General features: G+C 39.8%; 3 protein-coding genes across 8 annotated transcripts; 1 reads left to right on the forward strand and 2 right to left on the reverse strand.

Annotated features, from left to right (window-relative positions):
* Nucleotides 1-996: 996 nt before the first annotated feature.
* On the forward strand, nt 997-2,172 carry LOC117732552 (leptin-like). The gene is made up of 2 exons (XM_034535565.1): nt 997-1,294; nt 1,388-2,172. Exons 1-2 carry the CDS (start codon nt 1,145-1,147, stop codon nt 1,721-1,723), a joined length of 486 nt encoding a protein of 161 aa, XP_034391456.1. The 5' UTR covers nt 997-1,144; the 3' UTR covers nt 1,724-2,172.
* A 398-nt stretch (nt 2,173-2,570) lies between these two features.
* rbm28 (RNA binding motif protein 28) lies at nt 2,571-9,476 on the reverse strand. Its single transcript, XM_034535564.1, has 20 exons — nt 8,801-9,476; nt 8,473-8,619; nt 8,203-8,390; nt 7,988-8,063; nt 7,791-7,883; nt 7,592-7,663; nt 7,368-7,467; nt 7,028-7,269; nt 6,868-6,934; nt 6,605-6,714; nt 6,440-6,513; nt 6,203-6,338; nt 5,835-5,899; nt 5,535-5,693; nt 5,138-5,287; nt 4,898-4,972; nt 4,679-4,802; nt 4,280-4,418; nt 3,950-4,064; nt 2,571-2,988 (listed from the first exon to the last, which is right to left on the reverse strand). Exons 1-20 carry the CDS (start codon nt 8,916-8,918, stop codon nt 2,851-2,853), a joined length of 2,388 nt encoding a protein of 795 aa, XP_034391455.1. The 5' UTR covers nt 8,919-9,476; the 3' UTR covers nt 2,571-2,850.
* A 1,964-nt stretch (nt 9,477-11,440) lies between these two features.
* Nucleotides 11,441-16,997, reverse strand: si:dkey-5i3.5 (uncharacterized protein LOC565091 homolog). Of its 6 annotated transcripts, none has more exons than XM_034535688.1 (5): nt 16,678-16,997; nt 16,217-16,302; nt 14,062-14,326; nt 13,050-13,296; nt 11,441-12,950 (listed from the first exon to the last, which is right to left on the reverse strand). In XM_034535688.1, exons 3-5 carry the CDS (start codon nt 14,299-14,301, stop codon nt 12,589-12,591), a joined length of 849 nt encoding a protein of 282 aa, XP_034391579.1. In that variant the 5' UTR covers nt 14,302-14,326; nt 16,217-16,302; nt 16,678-16,997; the 3' UTR covers nt 11,441-12,588. The 6 variants fall into 6 exon arrangements, with proteins under 6 accessions (XP_034391579.1, XP_034391580.1, XP_034391582.1 ...); XM_034535689.1 differs by having other exon boundaries at nt 16,213-16,302; XM_034535691.1 differs by having other exon boundaries at nt 16,217-16,323.
* Nucleotides 16,998-18,162: the final 1,165 nt, after the last annotated feature.

An 18,162-nucleotide genomic window follows, 5' to 3' on the forward strand; every position in this document is an offset into this window, starting at 1 on the left:
GAAGAGTTGTGTTATTCTATTTCATATCACTGCTTTTGGTTCGGCCCTTTCTGCTTCTGTATGCTGCCCATGCAGGTGCTTAAACACACTGTGTTGGAACATCCTAAATAAACAGTGAGTAACTGGCGCATTAGGCAATGTTTAGAGAGAGCAGTGAAGATAAGTGAGTACAGGATATAACATATATGGCATGACAAGCTGACATCACAGCGTGAGAAACATTGTTTCTAATTTCTATCAGTAAACTTTGAGGTATCGCTATTCAGAATTTCGATGAATTGTTTCAATAATTTTGCCCAGTGACTCAAACATGCCAAAATGTACTTCCATATTCAAACTGCTCTCCTGCAGTACCCCCAGGACAGGAGGGTATGGGACAGGGAGAGGTAAAAGTGAGGGGGTGGATGATTGGGGGGGGGGGGGGGGGGGGAACAGGGGGACGAAGGCTCGGAGAGTGAGTAAGAGATGAGTCAACAGCCATCCACTATAAGATGTCTTGATGGAGCCCAACAGTGGCAGTGCACAGACGTCCAGCCAAGGTAAGGTCAACTCTCCTCTCCATCTCCTTGACTCAGGCTTCAACTCGGCCATCTTCGTTTCACCGTCTGTGCTCAGTCACATTTGGTCCTCCATTCTTTACCAGGATATCTGTTTGTTTCATTACTGAAAAAAGCTGTACACAGAATACACAGAATGTTGTATTTATTTGTAAAAGATGCATATTTCTATTAGTGTGACCGTTTAGTTGTTTTTAGAGAATCTTTTGTTATAGATTGTGTGTCTCATAGCTGAGGTTTTTATGAGCTCATACCCATGTCAACTCTTCTCAAACCATGTGGCAGAGGTTTAGAAAACGGGGTTGGCAATAATAGTTATAGCCAAAAGCACTGATCTTTGTACTTGTTATACAGACATGAATTCACAGGTATCACAAATATTTGCTGCCACAAACATATTGAGTAATTATTGGAAGGAAGTATTTGTATATGTATAATATGATGACAGGCAGATATGCCTACACTCTGAGCAATGTTGAAACAAGTGAGAGATAAATATACATTAAAAAGAATAATAATATGCATAATCTTTTTTCTTCTAGGAATACCAGTGCTATTCTGAATTTGGTACATCCAAAAAAAATAATATGGACTCCACTTTGGCTCTCCTGTTTTCTCTGATGCACATTTTAAGTGTGTGCTCAGCTGCTCCTCTGCCAATGGAAGTAGTGAAGATGAAATCCAAAGTGAAATGGATGGCCGAACAGCTGGTGGTGAGGCTGAACAAAGACTTCCAGGTAATATTTATGGTTCCGTTTGTGGGGACCGCAAATCTGTTTCCAAAGGTTGGTGTATTTCTTTACTGAATTGTGATCTCTCTCGTGCTGCAGGTCCCGGCTGGTCTGACTCTCGGCACACCTGCTGATGATTTGGATGGACCTTCCTCCATTGTGGTGGTCTTGGAGGGCTATAACAGCCTGATCTCTGACACCTTTAGCGGGGTCGCTCAGGTCAAGTTTGACATCTCTTCGCTGACAGGTTACCTCGATCAGTGGAGGCAGGGCCACTGCAGTGAGCAGTGGCCAAAGCCCTCCGTGCCGGGGCCGATGCAAGAGCTCCTGCGCCGAAAGGAGTTCATACACACAGTGACCATTGAGGCGCTCATGAGAGTGAAGGAGATCCTCAGTCTGCTACTAAACAATCTGGATCATCTTGAGATTTGCTGAAAGACAGACATGAGGACCGGGCTGCATCCGTGATGTCTGACTTCCCACATGGCACGGCTGAACTTTTGCAATGTATTTTTGAAGGAAATCTATTCTTGAACATGCACTTATTTATACACATTTATTTATATAGTTTTATTTATATAGTTTAATCAGAAAATATATATTTTGTAACATTGTCTTCTTATCGGGATGTTTGCAGGTTTAGTTTCTGCGGGATTGTTTTCTATGCAAACTGATCTAAAGATAAATCATGCGTTTGTATTTTGACACGACTTTTATATCAACAAAGCGCTCTCAGTGATAAACATGGTCAGGATGCTAAACCACCTGGCCGGCTGCAGCCAGAGGAAACCTCAGTTTCTGGAAAACCCTGAAAACAATGTTGAAACTTGCCAAGAATATCAACAGGTGTTTGTACTAGAACGACGAGGACAGGAGAGGAAACGAGCAGCTTTCATTTCAGTGGAATATATAATCTGCTCTTCCAAAAATGGTTATTTATATCTGTGGATGCTTTTTTCTATTGGAATAAAACTGAGTACATTTTTAACAAACATATATATTGTTGTAAGTTTGTCAGTGTTGTTTAATAAGTGAAAGACAAGAGATCAGAATGAAGTGAAACGGCACGTAGACCAGGTTACATGTCATATGTGGGTGTTCATCTCTTGCTTCACTTGTATTCAAGGTTCATGAGCGGAACGTGTTTATTCAGAACTATCGGTTTATGATTAACTCCTTTTTAAAACTTAACACAGTGTATGCAATTGAAACCATCATAATGAATCGTCACATCTGAGTCCAATAAATATGGATCACATTACATTAAGTATAGACAATAAAATACCAAATCATGTTTTTTTTACTGTATATATTTTCATAAAAAGCCAAGTACAATAATTATTCTGTTTGTTTTAGTAGTAAAAAACATGGATTACAGAAATGCAAGATGAGCATGAAGGAAGTTAGGGCACAGAACAGTTCCACGCATAAAGCGTCACATACTGTACAATGAGCCACAAAACAACTTTATGAGAACCACTATACTTGTTTTTAAGAATGTTGATTGTTGTAGTAGCCTTAAATACTTAAGATCCTAACACATTGTTTCTCTCACACATAAACTAACTATCAAACCACTTGTTTCTTTTGACATTGGTGCTGTTGTCACTGTTACCCATCAGTTTCTTCTTGTACTGCTCCACCAGGCTGTCAAAACGGTCCCCACCCCCTCTCTTGAAATGCTTCTTTGGGGTTTTGACCTTCAGGAACAAACAAACAAACAACATAAAAGAGGCGTTAACAGAACAACTGTGATAAAGTGTCACCAAACACCTATTGCTTCAAAACTTGAAATAAACACTGCTGGCAGAGATGGGGTCCAAAGGAAGGTGTGTGTGAGCGCAAATTACAAAAAGAGTACCTTTAATAAGTAAAAACAAGACCTGTAAAGCACTTATTTTACTTATTGTCAAACCATGGGTCACCATGGTATTATCTATAAATCCTGAGACGGGCACATTTGGTGACCATTATATTCACCTTCTATTACCATAAACAGGTAAAAAAGACATTTCAAAAAGATATATAGGTTTGATAAATCACAACTTGGTTGTATGCATGCGTTTTTGAAAACATACACGTTAAAATGACCAAATAAATGCATTTAAGCACAATGTATAGGTTCTCGTTTTATTCCTCTCATCAGTATAGCTAACAGAAAGTATGCGCACCTTTTTATATTAGATTGAATGTTTTAAGTTACATTTATCAGAACAATACAAACATGCAGACTCTCTCATGTGGCTCAACGGTGTACAGCAGTGTATAGATAAATATTAAATAAATAGGAGGAAAAACAAGTTGTTCTAAATTGATATTACTGCAATTATAAAGACTAAACTATTGGAAAACACAAATTGGGTGCAACAGTTGTTTTTAAATCCAGTCTATCTTTGAGATAAAGTGATGCATGTTTTTAAATCTTAACATGGTTATGTCTTTATTATATTGTTTTGATTTGGTTTTGGCAAGTTTAATTAGAGTAGGAATGAGAGATTGCTGAGCTTTTTTCTTCGTGCTGAAATGTATCTTGAGGTTGACCAAATGTCCATGCCAATGAGTTAGAACATGAGATCTGACAAAGCTATTGTTCACTGTAAGAGGTTATGTGAATATGAGTGAAGACCTCAAATAAGCATATACAACTAAATATTTATGAACCTGGTTGTTGCGCTGTGTGGGCTTTTCCATCTGTTGTCTTTGACGGTCTTTCCTGTTGGATCCAGGCTTTGCTTTCTTGGGTGGCGGCGCCTGCTGCTTTCCCTTGTCACGCATTCTGTTAAGGGCAACAATTCATAATGTGTGACTGCAGCTCATTGTTAACACACAGTCCGTTTACCCAATCTTTTACATGACTGTTCAAGACCATTTTCTGATTGATCTAACATCAGCAATAAATTTTTTTTAAACTGTACTTGTTTTGCTGTCTTAATTTAAGACACAGTGCATAGTCAGCTGAAGACTAATAAAAGTTTAATAAAAAAGTTGTACCTGATCTTAGGCCCGCGATGGGATGGAAAGTTTAGAATCTTTCTTCGTTTCTTTCCGTTTTCCAAATTCACGTGTTCGAACTCGGGTTTGGTCTGGAAGCCAAAATAGCGGTTGCGTTGCTCCTGGGTTTGAACAGGAGCTGATAAACACAGAAAATTGGACAGAGAGAAAATCAAATAATGTAAAGAAGTAAAAAGATGTAAAAATAAAAAGGCCATAGTTGAGTTTAATGGAGCGTGTCAAATGTAATATGGTTTCTCCACAGCACGAGTGTGCTGTACTGCATCTGTGCTGTGACAGGAGAACAGCAAACCATCTCATCTGCATTAAACCCTCATGCCCAACTTCTTACTGGAAAAAAGCAAAAATAATGTAAAAACTGAAGTAACATTTTCATACCGCTCTCGTTTATTGTCTGCTCTGATGAGGACTGGGCTTTATTTCCACCTTTGCTGGGACCTTTTCCTTCTCCGACTGTCTGGGGCTGAGGTTTTGCTGCTCTTTTAAAAGACAGACTTTGTTCCTGCAAAGATATCCACAGAGGTTTACTTTACATTTTGAAAAATAAATCTGTCAATTTGAACTCGGTGTAACTCTCACAAAGGGATACAAACGCACCTTGTTTTTTTGTTGGCGCATTTCTTTCATTTGGAGTTTCCTAGAATCCTCCAGGGAGAACTCAACAATAGGTCTCTGCAGGATGAAATCAGAATACAACCCAGTGAGACCAACAAAATAATGAATACAGTGTGAAGTCTAAAAGGTAAATAATACCGTGGCAAAAAAGACAAAACATGGCGATAAGGTTTTCAGCCCTTAGTGTACTCTGTATTCAAGTACTCTGTTGCAGAAATGTACCTTGTGTGAGCCAAAGATGTCAGGGTTGTTGTTAAGGTAACGAAGTGTGCTGAGAGCATGTTCATGGACCTGGAACTGGACAAATCCATAACCTAATGATTGTCCCATCGCCTGACCCTTCTCTGGCTTCTTGTCATACATCACTCGGCACTAAAAGGAGAAACAGAAGGTTTGTGTATACACACACACACACACACACACACACAGTGTGAATAAGAATGACAACAACACCCCCTACCGGACACAGAGTGTTTTATGATAGCCCACATTCATAATTACTATTTACACAAAACTATTTCCAGGAATGGTTTGACAAAGATGCAAATGAATGGTATTGGCTATAATAACACTGATATATGTCATGAAAGGTCGAGCAGAATGCCGTATCGGTTCTCACCTCTGTGATGCGGACTCCCGTGCCTCCTTGTACTGCTGGGAGGCAGAGTGCTCTGAGTTTTTTATCGTCCACTGACTTAGGCAGGTTATGGACACACAGACGAGTCTTTGACACAAACACATTTAAGGCCCGAAGCTTGGTCCTCTTTATTTCTTCAAACTAATGGAAATAGACAACACCAAATATATGCATCAACATACAAGTAATTAGAAAGTTAATGCGTGTGAGATAAAAAATTGTGTATTAAATTTACTCTGCAAGTAAGAATAGTCTTGAATGCTAAATGAAAAATGAACTCACTCTGGTTCTTTTCGCCATTTCTGCTTCAGGAACACTCTCTGCAGCTTTGGTTCCAGCCCGGATCACTGGGTGTGGAGGTCAGAATATCACACATTATAAAAACTGATTTATGAGCAATTCAGCAAAGAAATGCAACAAGTAAACCTATTACAAAACACAAGACAGACATCGCTTTCCGAAGTCAATGTTAATCTTGGTGTAGAGTTTTCATATGTAATGTTATGAATGTTCAATCAAATATGCATGAAGTGATACCTTTAATACTGACAGTAAATCAAGTAACCGTGTCAGCTGAAAGGGTCACTCGCAGAGCTGATGACAGAGCTGACAAATGGCAAAGAAGAAGAGAATGAAAGGGGTTTACTCACATCCCTCTCTGGCCAAATATATATTCCTGGTGCCCGTTTCCACTTTCACTTTGTCCACTTTCAGCTTGGAAGCGTCATCTCTGGTCACTGCGGCCACAACGAACAGCTTTCTGCCATCGACACGGATGCCACCGTTCTGCATCAAATAATCCAATGTGACAACAAAGCAGCATTATAACTCATTGCAAAAAAAGGCAGATTTAGGGAATATCTCGTTAATTATTCAGAATGTATTACCTGTGCCTCATCCTCTGCTGCTGCCATGCATTTATCTGCAGCCTCTTTAGTCTTGAACTGAGCAAATGCACAACCTGATAAAACAACAAACCCAAGATACGTTAATCGACCTGTGTTCTCAAACAACAAAAGAGAAGACTGGTCGTTCAAGGACAGATGGCTGACCTTTTGAATGTCCTGTTTCTGTGTGGATAACAATCTTAATGTAGTTAAGCTCTCCGTATTTTAACAGAACTTCCTCAAGACCGTCTTCTTCGGTATCAAAGGAAAGGTTCCTACATCAGCCAGGAGAAAGATGAACAAAGAAGGTGATAACACAATAAGTTAGTACAAACGGGTGGATAACTTGAGAATTAAAAAAATAGAGCAAAAGAGAGTACAATAAACAAAAGCAGGTTTAAGAGTAAGTAGTGAAAATAAATGTAAACCTGATGAAAATTGTTCTGCCCTCCTTCACATCTGAAGGGAGAAGTTTCTTTGAGGTTTTCTTTTTAGCTAAAGATAAAAGTAGCAGACGAGCAGTGTCAAAGCAACATTAGAGATTTTTATTTATACAAAACGTGAAAAACATAAGCAGGGAATTGTTACCCGATTTATCTGCTTCGGTGTCCTCGTCTTCCTCTTCATCATCGTTTGAATCAAAGCTACTCTTATCGTCGTCACTGCCGTCCTCTTCTTCCTGAGACATATCATCCTCATCCTCCCCCATGTCTGAATCTTCATCTTCTTCATCCTCCTCTTCCTCCTCACTGTCTTGGTCCTCGCTAGCATCATCATCATCATCAGATTGGGATTCTTCCACCTGCTTTACAGATGGTTTGGAAGGGACTCTGTGGAAAAATGTCCAAACAAAATAAAGCGGTAAATTAAACCTGTTTTCAACACCTGGTGGCACACTACTACAGGTGTACATATTTGAGGTTCATACCTTTTCTTTTCAGGTGCTGCATGTGGCTTTTCTTCTTCCTTGTCTTCAGTGTCAATCTTTGCACCTGACTTTTTTGTATTTGCTTCTATAATTTTATTTCCTATTATGTAAACAAAACAGTGTTAATCATTACTATATTAAATCTAATTTCTACTAAGACACACTATGCTTTGTCACTGTTAATGTGTAGTGGATATTAAAATATGAAAAAGTTTAAATATTACCTGCACTTGATGGCGGCTGTGTGGCGATAAATTTGTCCTTAGGCACAGCCCAGTCAATTGCTACCTGCCGACCTGTGAGGGAAACAATAACGTTTAAAATATCATGTTCCAACCTAAATAAAAGTTAATTTTTCAAATTTAGATGTCAACAATTAACAGTGTTTCCTCACACAACAAAGTGAGTGACTCACTCACTAACCTTTTATCTCCTTCAGGTTCATAGCATGAAGCGCGTTCCCTGCCTCCAAGACATTTTGAAAAAGAACAAACGCAAATCCGCGCATCTTTCCATCTACAGAAAGGAAATAAAACACAAGAAAATAACCAGTCAACCTACTTATTCAACATGTTATTTGGCATATTTGTGCATCCAGTAGGAATTAAAAACACTTTTACCTGGCATGAGGGGAATTTTGGCCTCAAGAACGGTTCCAAACTTGGATAAAATTTGTTTCAGGTCATCTTCTGAGCACTGTGTGACACAACGTCATATGTTATAGGTCAAGCACGGAGTGTACCAGATTAACAGCAGATATGTAACAGAAATTCAGATACTGAATCAAAGTGTGCTCGTCAGTGGAAGCACGTCACAACCATTTAGCATATTGTACCTTAAAACTCAGATTCCTGATGATGAGTCTGGGTTTCAGATTGATTTTCTTGACGCTTTTGTTCTGCTCGTTTTCTTTTGGTGCAGCATCTTTTTTTTTTGGTGCAGAATCTTTTTTTTTTGGTGCTGCATCTTTTTCTTTTGGTGCTGCATCTTTTTCTTTTGGTGCTGCAGCGGGCTCTTCAGGCGCTTAATGGAAGACATGAACAAGGTTATCAAGTAGACATGGCGAGGGAGCTCTCAAAGTTGTTGGACATGTCTTTACACATACCTGTTTTTTTTTTGTCCTTAATTTTCCTCTTCGCCACTGTAACAGAAAGCCTTTGTCCGTCGTAGAGCTTTACTTCTTTCAAAGCTCGCTGTGAGTCTTCCTCCATGGAATATGTGACATAGCCAAACCCCCGACATTTGTCCGAGCCTGGTTTATAAATAAAAAGGAGGTCGTTATTGTTTACATTGCTGTTTTCGTTGTACTACAACTATTTGGTAACGTGTCTTCGACACAGGCCCAAACGTCGAGCAGTGACGATAACGTACCTCGAGTGAGAGTAAATGTTCTCGTTAAATTATTTCGGAATGACTGACGGAGACAACATTACCTTTCTCGGTGACCACGAAGCATTGCTTTACCGGACCAATTTCCGAGAATATTTCCTCAAGTCGTTCATTTGAAGCTGCAGCTGGCAGGGGGCTAACGTACAAGGTCCGTGCAGGCATGGCTCTACGCGGCCCGGCTAACGTTACCCGTTAGCTCGCTAATGGTCGCCTTTTCCGGCTCGGTTATGACTCACAAATTTACGTCTGTATGTTAACAATCCCGCACTGGATGTTAATATCTAAACACTGGGTATCACGCTCGATGAATACATGCTACAGAAGCGCTAAACTTGAACACCAACAGCGAGCAGATCAGGTCGCATGTTTACATATGAGGGCAGCCATCTTGGAAACTCAACGGAAATAGTCTCTAGCCTACACTTCTCGCATCTTACGCCGCCTAGCGGCCCGGAGATTTACACGTCCATGACGTGACGTTTCCATTCTCTTTAAAAAATATCCACTTCCTCCTTTTTTTAACGTTGTCCTCCATCCGCCCACCATATTTCCATCAGTTGTGTCACCATGTCGTGTGTTTCCTGTTCATTTCCTGCATGCTATAAAGATGTTTAACTGTATGAGGCTCATGACATAAACCACTAAGACCTGTTTGATATGTTTCTATGATAAAAGCGTGATGTAAAGTTTGCTGTGTCTAATTCTCAACCTGAGTACAGAGCTGCCAACTAACGGTTTCGCCGTGTGACACACGCATTTGCATGTTTTCACACGCACTCACGCCACACAACCAATTTCTCACGGCAAAAAACAATTCTGATTTTGGGCAGAGTGGGAGGTCTGTCCCCGAGACGCTTTCGTTCCTTTTCAAACTCCCCGACGATAGGTGGCGCTAAGGAGCGCATCTGTAACCCTATTCGCTGCATATATATCCTATTTATCCCAAAGAGTCCCGAAGTTAGCAACAGAAGAAGATTTTCAAAGAGACACTCTGGAGGAGTATGTTAACTCTCTTAAACTTAGAGACTAAGGTATGTTAACTCTCTTAAACTTTAAATCTTTAATTTATTATATTATTTAAAGAACCAGCCACTGTCAGAACAGCCAGAACAATTTATAGAAACAACAGGGCAACAGACAGAGGAGCAACACACAGGACAGAGAGCGATATGGACAGATATGGACACCTTCTGGGCTGGAATGGCAACAAGGAAACATAAGGTATACATTTTTTTTGGCAGGTGTGGCTTGACTACATCTGTTGCTTTTATTGATGCATACATATATTGTGTCATACATGATGCAAACTATGCATGTTGTATCTGAAGTTTGTTACAGTATACTTACAGTATTAATGAAAACAAAATATGGTATGTTTTTCCATTTTGTTCTTGGTTAATTTTCAATAGGTGACAGGAGCCAAAGAATTTCAGAGGCTTGCTGCCGTCGCCAAGCTGGTCCTGGTGTTGCCCCATTCAAATGCGGATGCTGAGAGGGTGTTTTCAGTTGTGGGACTAAATAAAACAAAGACCAGAAATAGCCTGGCATTGGATGGCACCCTGTCCTCCATCATGGCCATAAAGATGGCCGACCTGGAGCCTTGCTTCAGATGGGAGCCCCCCTCAGCGGTCATGAAGGCCTCCAAGAAGGCCACAGGCTAGTACAACCTTGCCCACAAATCGTAAAAAATTCGGATCTCTGATACCTAATTTGTTGTTAATTTATTTATGTGTTGAACCATTGTTTTGGTTAAAAAGGCTACTGCACTTTATTTGTTGCACTTTTTTGTTTCATAATGAAAAATATTTCTCCCTAACTAATCTTGTGTCATTTTTTGCTCTTAAGAATACAATTATTAACAATATAGGTTAGGTTTCAGTTAAGAATTAGTTGAATACCATTGTAATCAAAATGTCAATCAACCTACCTTGGTCAAATTTTAAACACTGGTCTATTAATTAGGCTATATTGTGGTACATAGACAGTCATTGAGGCCCAACAATAGTTTTCTGGTTGAATGTTCAGCTCAAGTCTAGAAGGCCCTGCAAGTCATGAGCAGATGGACATGAATCGGAATAAGTTCAGGTATTGCACATCTTTAGCATACCACCCAAAGATCCACTAGAATGCATGAAATAACATCTACTTAAACCAACATGTCCTGGAGACGGACCACCATGTCTTTGCTTCACAGAATGTAACCAATGTCGTCCATCTCCAGTAGGCCGCCCCTATCAACGACTATGGGCCCCACAAACCACCAGGATGCAGCGCACAACATGGGCACAACGCCAAATTAATTCCAATTTCCTGATATTTGAGCCACCAACGTGTGTGGCTGCGTGCGCGGCAACATTTTGGTTACCCCCGACAAAATCTCACTCCAAGGTTTTTTGAAAAGTTGGTAGCTCTTTTGAGTATTATTTACTCTTTCCCTTTTGAACATCCCTGATCCGTTTTGTTTATAAGTTTTTGCTCCCAGTTAATTACTCATTTATTCATGAGCGTATGTACATAGATTGTATAGTACTTTAATACCAAAGGGTAAAGGTTAAATTGCATGAAATACAACATGTTCTACACAAATACCAACAAATGAGGTATGTGACAACCAAGTACAAAGTAAAATGACTAATCACTTACATAAACTAAAATGAAATGGAAAATAGAAAACGTTGACATGGAATTGTTAACAATTTTATTGCACAAATAAGCAATGTAAAAATGTTCAAGTTATGAGATACAAATTCTTACAATAGCATAGGCACATGTTCAATAACAGACATCTCCTTAATTTGTAAAAGGTTAGAACAATTCTAACCGGTCACTTACTACTTTGATAGTTTGTAAAAGCACTGCCATTCATACAAGTTTACCACTGACACGCCTACTAGGCTGTCTTTGTCTCAAGACTATGTTTTGTTCAGCACCGTCAACGTGTTATTTGCTGTGGAAAAAGACATTCTTCTATGCAGTGGTAGACCATCAGTCCCCAGTCGTTTGTGTAAATATAAGGCTGTGCAGTGACCAAATTATGTTTTGGCTTAGAGAAAGAGGCTTCTGGAAACAATGTGCAACATATTTCACGAGTATTGGAGAGAAGGTAGCATACATCCCTTTACTTACTCGTGTAATGACCCCGTGTAGGGTTCGGTTTCATTCTTTGCTTCATGAAGCTCCCAGTCAACCAATAAATCCCTCAGGTCTCCCTACACAATGCCCTTCCTCCACCTCCTTCATTTTCTCAGACGGATGTCTCTCCACACCACTTTGCTTGCGCCTCATTTTAATTCAAGTAACTTAAATTCGACCTAGCTTTGTTTCCGCCATTATGGTTTCAACAGGTTTCTCAAACAACATTTCCCTGTGATCACTGTCACGATGCAAAACTGCACACTTTGAATGTGCAACGTCCTCAGAGCAGCAATTTAGTATGTTTACTTTATGACATTAGAGCACAATCCATCAGTAGGAGGAGAGGGGGGCGTGGCTTATCTCCATAGAAACAGTTATAATGTCTGCCATCCACCATGGAAGAAATAACCACTATTTCTGCTTTATTTGTTGTGGAAATCCCCCCCACACACACACACACACACACATCATCACCCGTAGAACATTTTCACTTAATATATTAATATTTTTAAACAGATGTGTTCGGCTCAGTCGTTAGTTGCAATACATTCTGATGAGTTAGCCTGTAAGGATTTGTGAGCCAAGAATTTAAATCGGTAACCATTCTGATAATCGCAACACAGTGTATGCTAATACATACATTTAGACCTAACAAAACAAGTCACGCGAATATGGTTAGTGTTGTAATGAAATCATCTTACATCTTGGCCTTCAGGGGCGAGAAGTGGAGTGAGTGGAGGAACATTTCGAGGGTGGTCAGATACTCTTCTTGGTGCCTCTTTAGGTGACCTGCATGGGTCGAGTCCTCCCAGTTCTTTGCTGTGAGGTCTATCCCACGCTTCCGCCAGTGATCAATCAGCTCCTCTATGGCTCGTGGGTCGCTCAATGTGTCGTTCTCGCAAAAGAAGAACAGCGCAGGAGCAGTGATGGGAGAGTCCCAAAAAGCATTAATGCTTGTGTTAAAGTAGTCCACCGTCTGGCGTCTGAACATGTTAAAGTATAACAGGCTTATTTGTTTTACCAGAGTCTCCGCACGTGGAAATACAGTCTTAGCTAAACCTGGGCAGAGAGGAGAAACAACACACATTATTTGCGCTCCTCATGAATGTATAAATTAAATTAAATGTAACGTCTTAATAATGTCAATGCTGAACTGACCTGTGGCCATTGTCTCCACTGAACCCACCACAAGGCTATCATAGATTTGGCCTTTGATCCTCTGCATGAGCGCCTGATATTTATTTGTGTCCTGGGACACATGTACCAGCAGCTGAGCAAATGTGTAGCCACCGATAGAGAAGGCATGGACAATAAGTGGGCGAGACACAAAGGGTTCACTCTGGAGCAACTCCAGCAACCTCTTTCCATGCTCGAGACCCCAGCGAGGCCACAGGAACTCTTGCACCTTGAGTAAACATAATCAGCTTTAGGCACTCAGAGTGCAGGGCGCATCCTTTTATAGACTTTAACAGTCAGCAATCACACAGGTTACAGATATCCTTGTCACTTAATTTCCCCCTGGGGATGAATAAAGTAATATCCTATCCTATCCTATCCTGTCATGTCCTGTCTCTGTCCTTACATTGATGAAAAATCAATCATAAAAGCAGCAATGTAAAAGATAGTTCCTGCCTGGTCAACAACCTGATAGCCAACCAGGATTGTGACACTCTTATCATACATAAACCGTTGCAAATCAACAAGCTCACATATGCACTTTTGATATCGTTAGTAGACTAGATGAATGCGCAACTAAAATGGTGTGTCTGACAGCTCCTTCCGGCTCGGCAGGAGACAAAGTAATAAAACTTGCAAGTGAGCAGAAGATGTAATGGGGCCTTTCAAGTTTAACAGGTATCGTATTTAGCATATCCTGGTCCTGCATAACTCATAGGTCTGAGGTTAAATACTGGCTGTTTGGCTTGTTTACACACCAATAGCCAACCTAGGCTATTGGTGTGTAAACAAGCCAAACAGCAATGCTGTTAACATTTCAAGATGAATCATCATAATACAATTGAGTCAATCTTCATGAAGTTGGCTTAATGTGAGCTAAAACTAGCATTTATTTCTGGTTGTGATACAAAGCTCTGACTATGTATAGTATCAGCATTATTGCATATTTTTTCTGAATCTGTCTGCATGCATTTACAGTATGCGTTGTCCTTACCTCACTCTCTACTACAAGCACGTCATAGCCGGTGCGGAAGTAGATCTCACAGTATTTGCCCAGAGCTTGAGGACGTGAACCCAACCAGGGCAGCATGAGCATGAGGGGTTTATGGTCCTTGGAGACTTTGGTCTGATATTGTGAGACTGGAGGAGCCAATTCATTCATGTAGAAAGTTACATTCTTACTGAGGCGATGGGCAGTGACGCCTTTGCTCATCATGACAGCCCTGCCCAACATGACTGCTTTCAGGCTTGATGCAGGTCTACAAATAAAAGGACAAGAATTAAAACAAGTGAATTACAATGAGAAAGCTACTCACCTCATCAACCAGGGAATGGAATTGTCCCACGGTAAACCAAAATGTGTAGTGAAACTTTGTATAAGGCTGTGATATAGTTTTTTTTTTTCACAGTCGCTGATCATACAACTCGAGAAAAAAATCAAGTTGTGTAAATAAAAAAATAAAAATACAACGATGTAACATAATGGATAAACATAATGGCTTAAAGTCAGACATTTCCGTTACTGGATAAACCAAACTACAGCTCTAACATTGTTAACTACCGTTATAGTTGCAGCAAAGAACCGATTAACGGCAGCTTTTCAACATTATTTAAACATTACTTAAGTTGTGTCTTCTCAAATTCAAGTTGTCTTATAAAATCGAGGACAAATAGTTAACGCGAATATGGAGCCAAATCCAATAGTTATGTTAGTTTGAAAAAAAGATTTGAACCTGAAAATTCAAGTTTTGCTCTTGAACGTTGAACAATTCAACAATGTATTCGAAATAAAAATAAGTGTATGAAATGTTTTGTTGGTTTAAATATAATTTAGATTCAGTTATGTTTTTTTTCTTCGAATAAAATTTATTTTATATGTTCAACCTTATTTTTTCAGGCCCAGACTTTTGGCCGGGATCTGGCGTGGTTTCAACTACAGGGACGTTGATATCATGAGTAACAGCATAACAGAGAAGGCTGAGGACTTGCTTCAACTACGTTGTCTTGAAATTATCACTCAATACTTTATATACGCCAGATTCACGGGATTGGCAGTAAACAAAATTGACCTTTTATTCTTGCATCATCTACCGAAATTAAACATGTTATTGCTGAGGTCACTCGCTATAGTGAGCTACGCGCAATAACATTAATATTTACTAATGTGAGGGTAACATTAATAGTACTGTGTGAATCCTTTAGTTTCTTCTAAACTCAGCAGTAGTGCAGGCGAACCTTAATGGGAACCGTGTGTCCACTGATTTTGGTCGCCAGTCAGATGGATAACTTTTCTTGATAATGCTGTCGAAATCCTAAATGAATGCTCCAGCAAGCCGCTGCACCACAATGTTTCAAAACGATGTAATGATTCACTGAAGGTCCTTATCGTCACATGACAGCCATGTTTAATCTGGATGAATGTGTGCTGCACACATGGTTATGATGATAGAGATGAAAGTCTATAGTCTTTAATATAAAACATTACATTGTGAAACAGCAGTGTATCACACGTTAATATGTGCGGATCACAGCTCCCACAGCTGACCGTCATCTCTACGTGTTTGATATATTTGTATGAATGCATAGACAGGCGTCAACTTGACATCAGATTAATAAAGATAATTCAAATATATGACGGATAAAAGCGTGTTGTAAAGGAGTTATTGACGCGAGTGTTTTTAATAGACATCGGCACCTACCACCAACTTTGTCGTTCACTCTGGCTAAGTGTCCTCGCTAAGTGTCCTCACTACGTGTCCTCTGCGTCTCCACCACAGCATCACGGTCTGGTAGTGAAGTTTACAACCAACTGATCTGTTTATAGTCTTTAAACATAATATGAAAGAGAGGCTCAGCGGCACATCTTCCTCACGCAAACATAATAAACCAGATCATTCAGGACCAGTTCATCTCACACATCCGACAACAGTACGCTATGTTCACAGTGGTGTGGGAAACGTCGGATATTACAGTGTTATTTGTGACCGTCACAACCTGGAATTGATTGCTCTTTTACTGCGAGTCATGCAAAGTCTGGTCTGAAACAGCTCGCTAAACATAACTTAGTCACTGGCGTCAATTTAGTTTACTGCCAATCCCGTGAATCAGTCGTATATAAAGTATTGAACCATCATTGTCGCGGTACCTACGCTTCCTGAAGGCAACGTAGTTGAGGCAGGTCCTCAGCCTTCTCCGTTAGCTCACTCGCTTGAAACCACACCAGATCACCGCCTGTCTGAAACAATAAGATTCGAAACTGTAAGAAAAAAGATTGAAAGTTGAAAATATAAAATATGCTACTGAAAAATGAAAACAAATATTTTATTGGAAAAAAAACACACAACTGAATCTAAATTATATTTAAACCAATACAACTTTTCATAAACTTATTTTTATTTCGAATACATTGTTGAATTGTTTAATGTTCAAGACCAAAACTTTTTTCAAATGAACAAAACTATTGGCCTGGATGTGGCTCCATAGCGTACGAACATAACATTCAAATGTATGATAACAAAAAACGCCTTCGCCAAGTTAATTAGCGACTAATGAAATGTCGTCCCATCGGGCTGTAATTGTATCCTTTCTTCTGGCTGAGCTAGCTACTAACCTGAGTTCATTTGTTTCCAGTGATGCTCTAATGTTAACTAATTAATGGCCGCCAGGGCGCTTTTCAACGCACATGATTGACCACATGTTAAGGTCAGCGAGGCTACAAAGTCGTTGTTTCCCCTTCCCTTCCTTCTTCCTCGGATGCGTGTTGCCTTCAGATGTCTGAGAGTCGAAGCCTGGGACGATTGCTGCCTTCCTACGGACATAAATAGTGCTCTGCAAACCAACACCACTCAGAAGACCACCCAGTCTAACCAGTATCAGGGGCGTCAACTTAATTTTCACCATGGGCAACATTATGCAGCCAACATGCGTGGTATCAAGTACAGGGGCGTGGTATCATGAGTGACAGAGAAGGCTGCGTTGCCTTCAGGAAGCGTAGGTATCGCGAGGATTATGACTGAATACTTTCTATACGCCAGATGCACGGGATTGGCAGCAAACAACATTGACGCCAGTGACTAAGTTATCTTTAGCGAGCTGTTATAGACCAGACTATATGTAATATAGTAAGTAACCTTGCAATAAAGTAATATGTTTACAATATATTCTAAGACCGACTGCCTTTTATTCTTCATCTACCGAAATCAAATACGTGATTGCACAGGCAACACTCGCTATGGTGAGCTGCGTGCATTAACGATGATGTTTAACATTTGTGTAACTTGGGACTGATTTAAACATAATTACAGTAATAAAACCTTAGTTTAAATACAAAACAGTATTCTGCACCAAATAAATAATAAGAAAAGTTCTGCTAAAATGCCTATATATATATACTTGCCCTCGATTTTTTCAATTACTAAAACCATTTAGGCAGAAGGCTGGGTCATTCTTTTTTCCCAAAGTAGTCTTTTTTTGATGATAATGCTTTGACACACTCAAAACAAAGTACCTTTTTCAAGGTAGGGCTATAATGCAGCAACAGATACTGACTGTACCACTTTGCCTGAAATCGTAACCTCTTGTGCTGAAGTTGCTGTACTCTGATGAGTTTAAGGTCAGGCTGGTATGGTTCACTCCTCATGTCCAGGACTCTGCACTCACTTCATGACGGTCACTCCAACTAACTGTTCCCTAAAGAGCAAAGAGAACGTAGCCTAGTTTGCACATTCATGTTTTAACATAATAATAATTCACTTAAAATGGGTAGACAATGTTTACACTGTCAGCCATGATAATACACCTCAACACAGAACCAATGTAAGACCTCACCTGGAGCCCTGATGGTCCAGTTGCTGTAATGCATTTCAAAATAATGCCTTAATGAATAAATGAAGACCTTATATGACTAGTACATGTATTTATTTTGAAAGCAATTTAGGTAATAGGTTCAGGTTTTATGGAACAGCCTTGTTTTTTTATTCAACATCACATAATTCACAATCCAAAAATGCTGACATGAGGTAATGCATGAGAAAATGGTCATTCTTAACAACATGCCATGAGACCCAGGGCCACTTTTCAGCCTGGGAATTTCAGG

Source organism: Cyclopterus lumpus, chromosome 6 (assembly GCF_009769545.1).
Source record: "Cyclopterus lumpus isolate fCycLum1 chromosome 6, fCycLum1.pri, whole genome shotgun sequence".
Lineage (NCBI taxonomy): Eukaryota > Metazoa > Chordata > Actinopteri > Perciformes > Cyclopteridae > Cyclopterus > Cyclopterus lumpus.

What these genes read in the sequence shown, in the direction of transcription:
- si:dkey-5i3.5 (XM_034535687.1), bottom strand. Translation starts at nt 16,976, where the DNA reads ATGTTGCCCATGGTGAAAATTAAGTTGACGCCCCTGATACTGGTTAGA. An exon ending in CTTAACATGTGGTCAATCAT is followed by an intron (nt 14,327 to 16,749) that starts GTGCGTTGAAAA and finishes TTTTATTTGTAG; the next exon opens with ACCTGCATCAAGCCTGAAAG. An exon ending in AGTGGAGACAATGGCCACAG is followed by an intron (nt 12,951 to 13,049) that starts GTCAGTTCAGCA and finishes CTCTCTGCCCAG; the next exon opens with GTTTAGCTAAGACTGTATTT.
- LOC117732552 (XM_034535565.1), top strand. Translation starts at nt 1,145, where the DNA reads ATGGACTCCACTTTGGCTCTCCTGTTTTCTCTGATGCACATTTTAAGT. An exon ending in GGCTGAACAAAGACTTCCAG is followed by an intron (nt 1,295 to 1,387) that starts GTAATATTTATG and finishes CTCGTGCTGCAG; the next exon opens with GTCCCGGCTGGTCTGACTCT.
- rbm28 (XM_034535564.1), bottom strand. Translation starts at nt 8,918, where the DNA reads ATGCCTGCACGGACCTTGTACGTTAGCCCCCTGCCAGCTGCAGCTTCA. An exon ending in CAAAATTCCCCTCATGCCAG is followed by an intron (nt 7,884 to 7,987) that starts GTAAAAGTGTTT and finishes TCCTTTCTGTAG; the next exon opens with ATGGAAAGATGCGCGGATTT. An exon ending in CATCGCGGGCCTAAGATCAG is followed by an intron (nt 4,065 to 4,279) that starts GTACAACTTTTT and finishes TGCCCTTAACAG; the next exon opens with AATGCGTGACAAGGGAAAGC.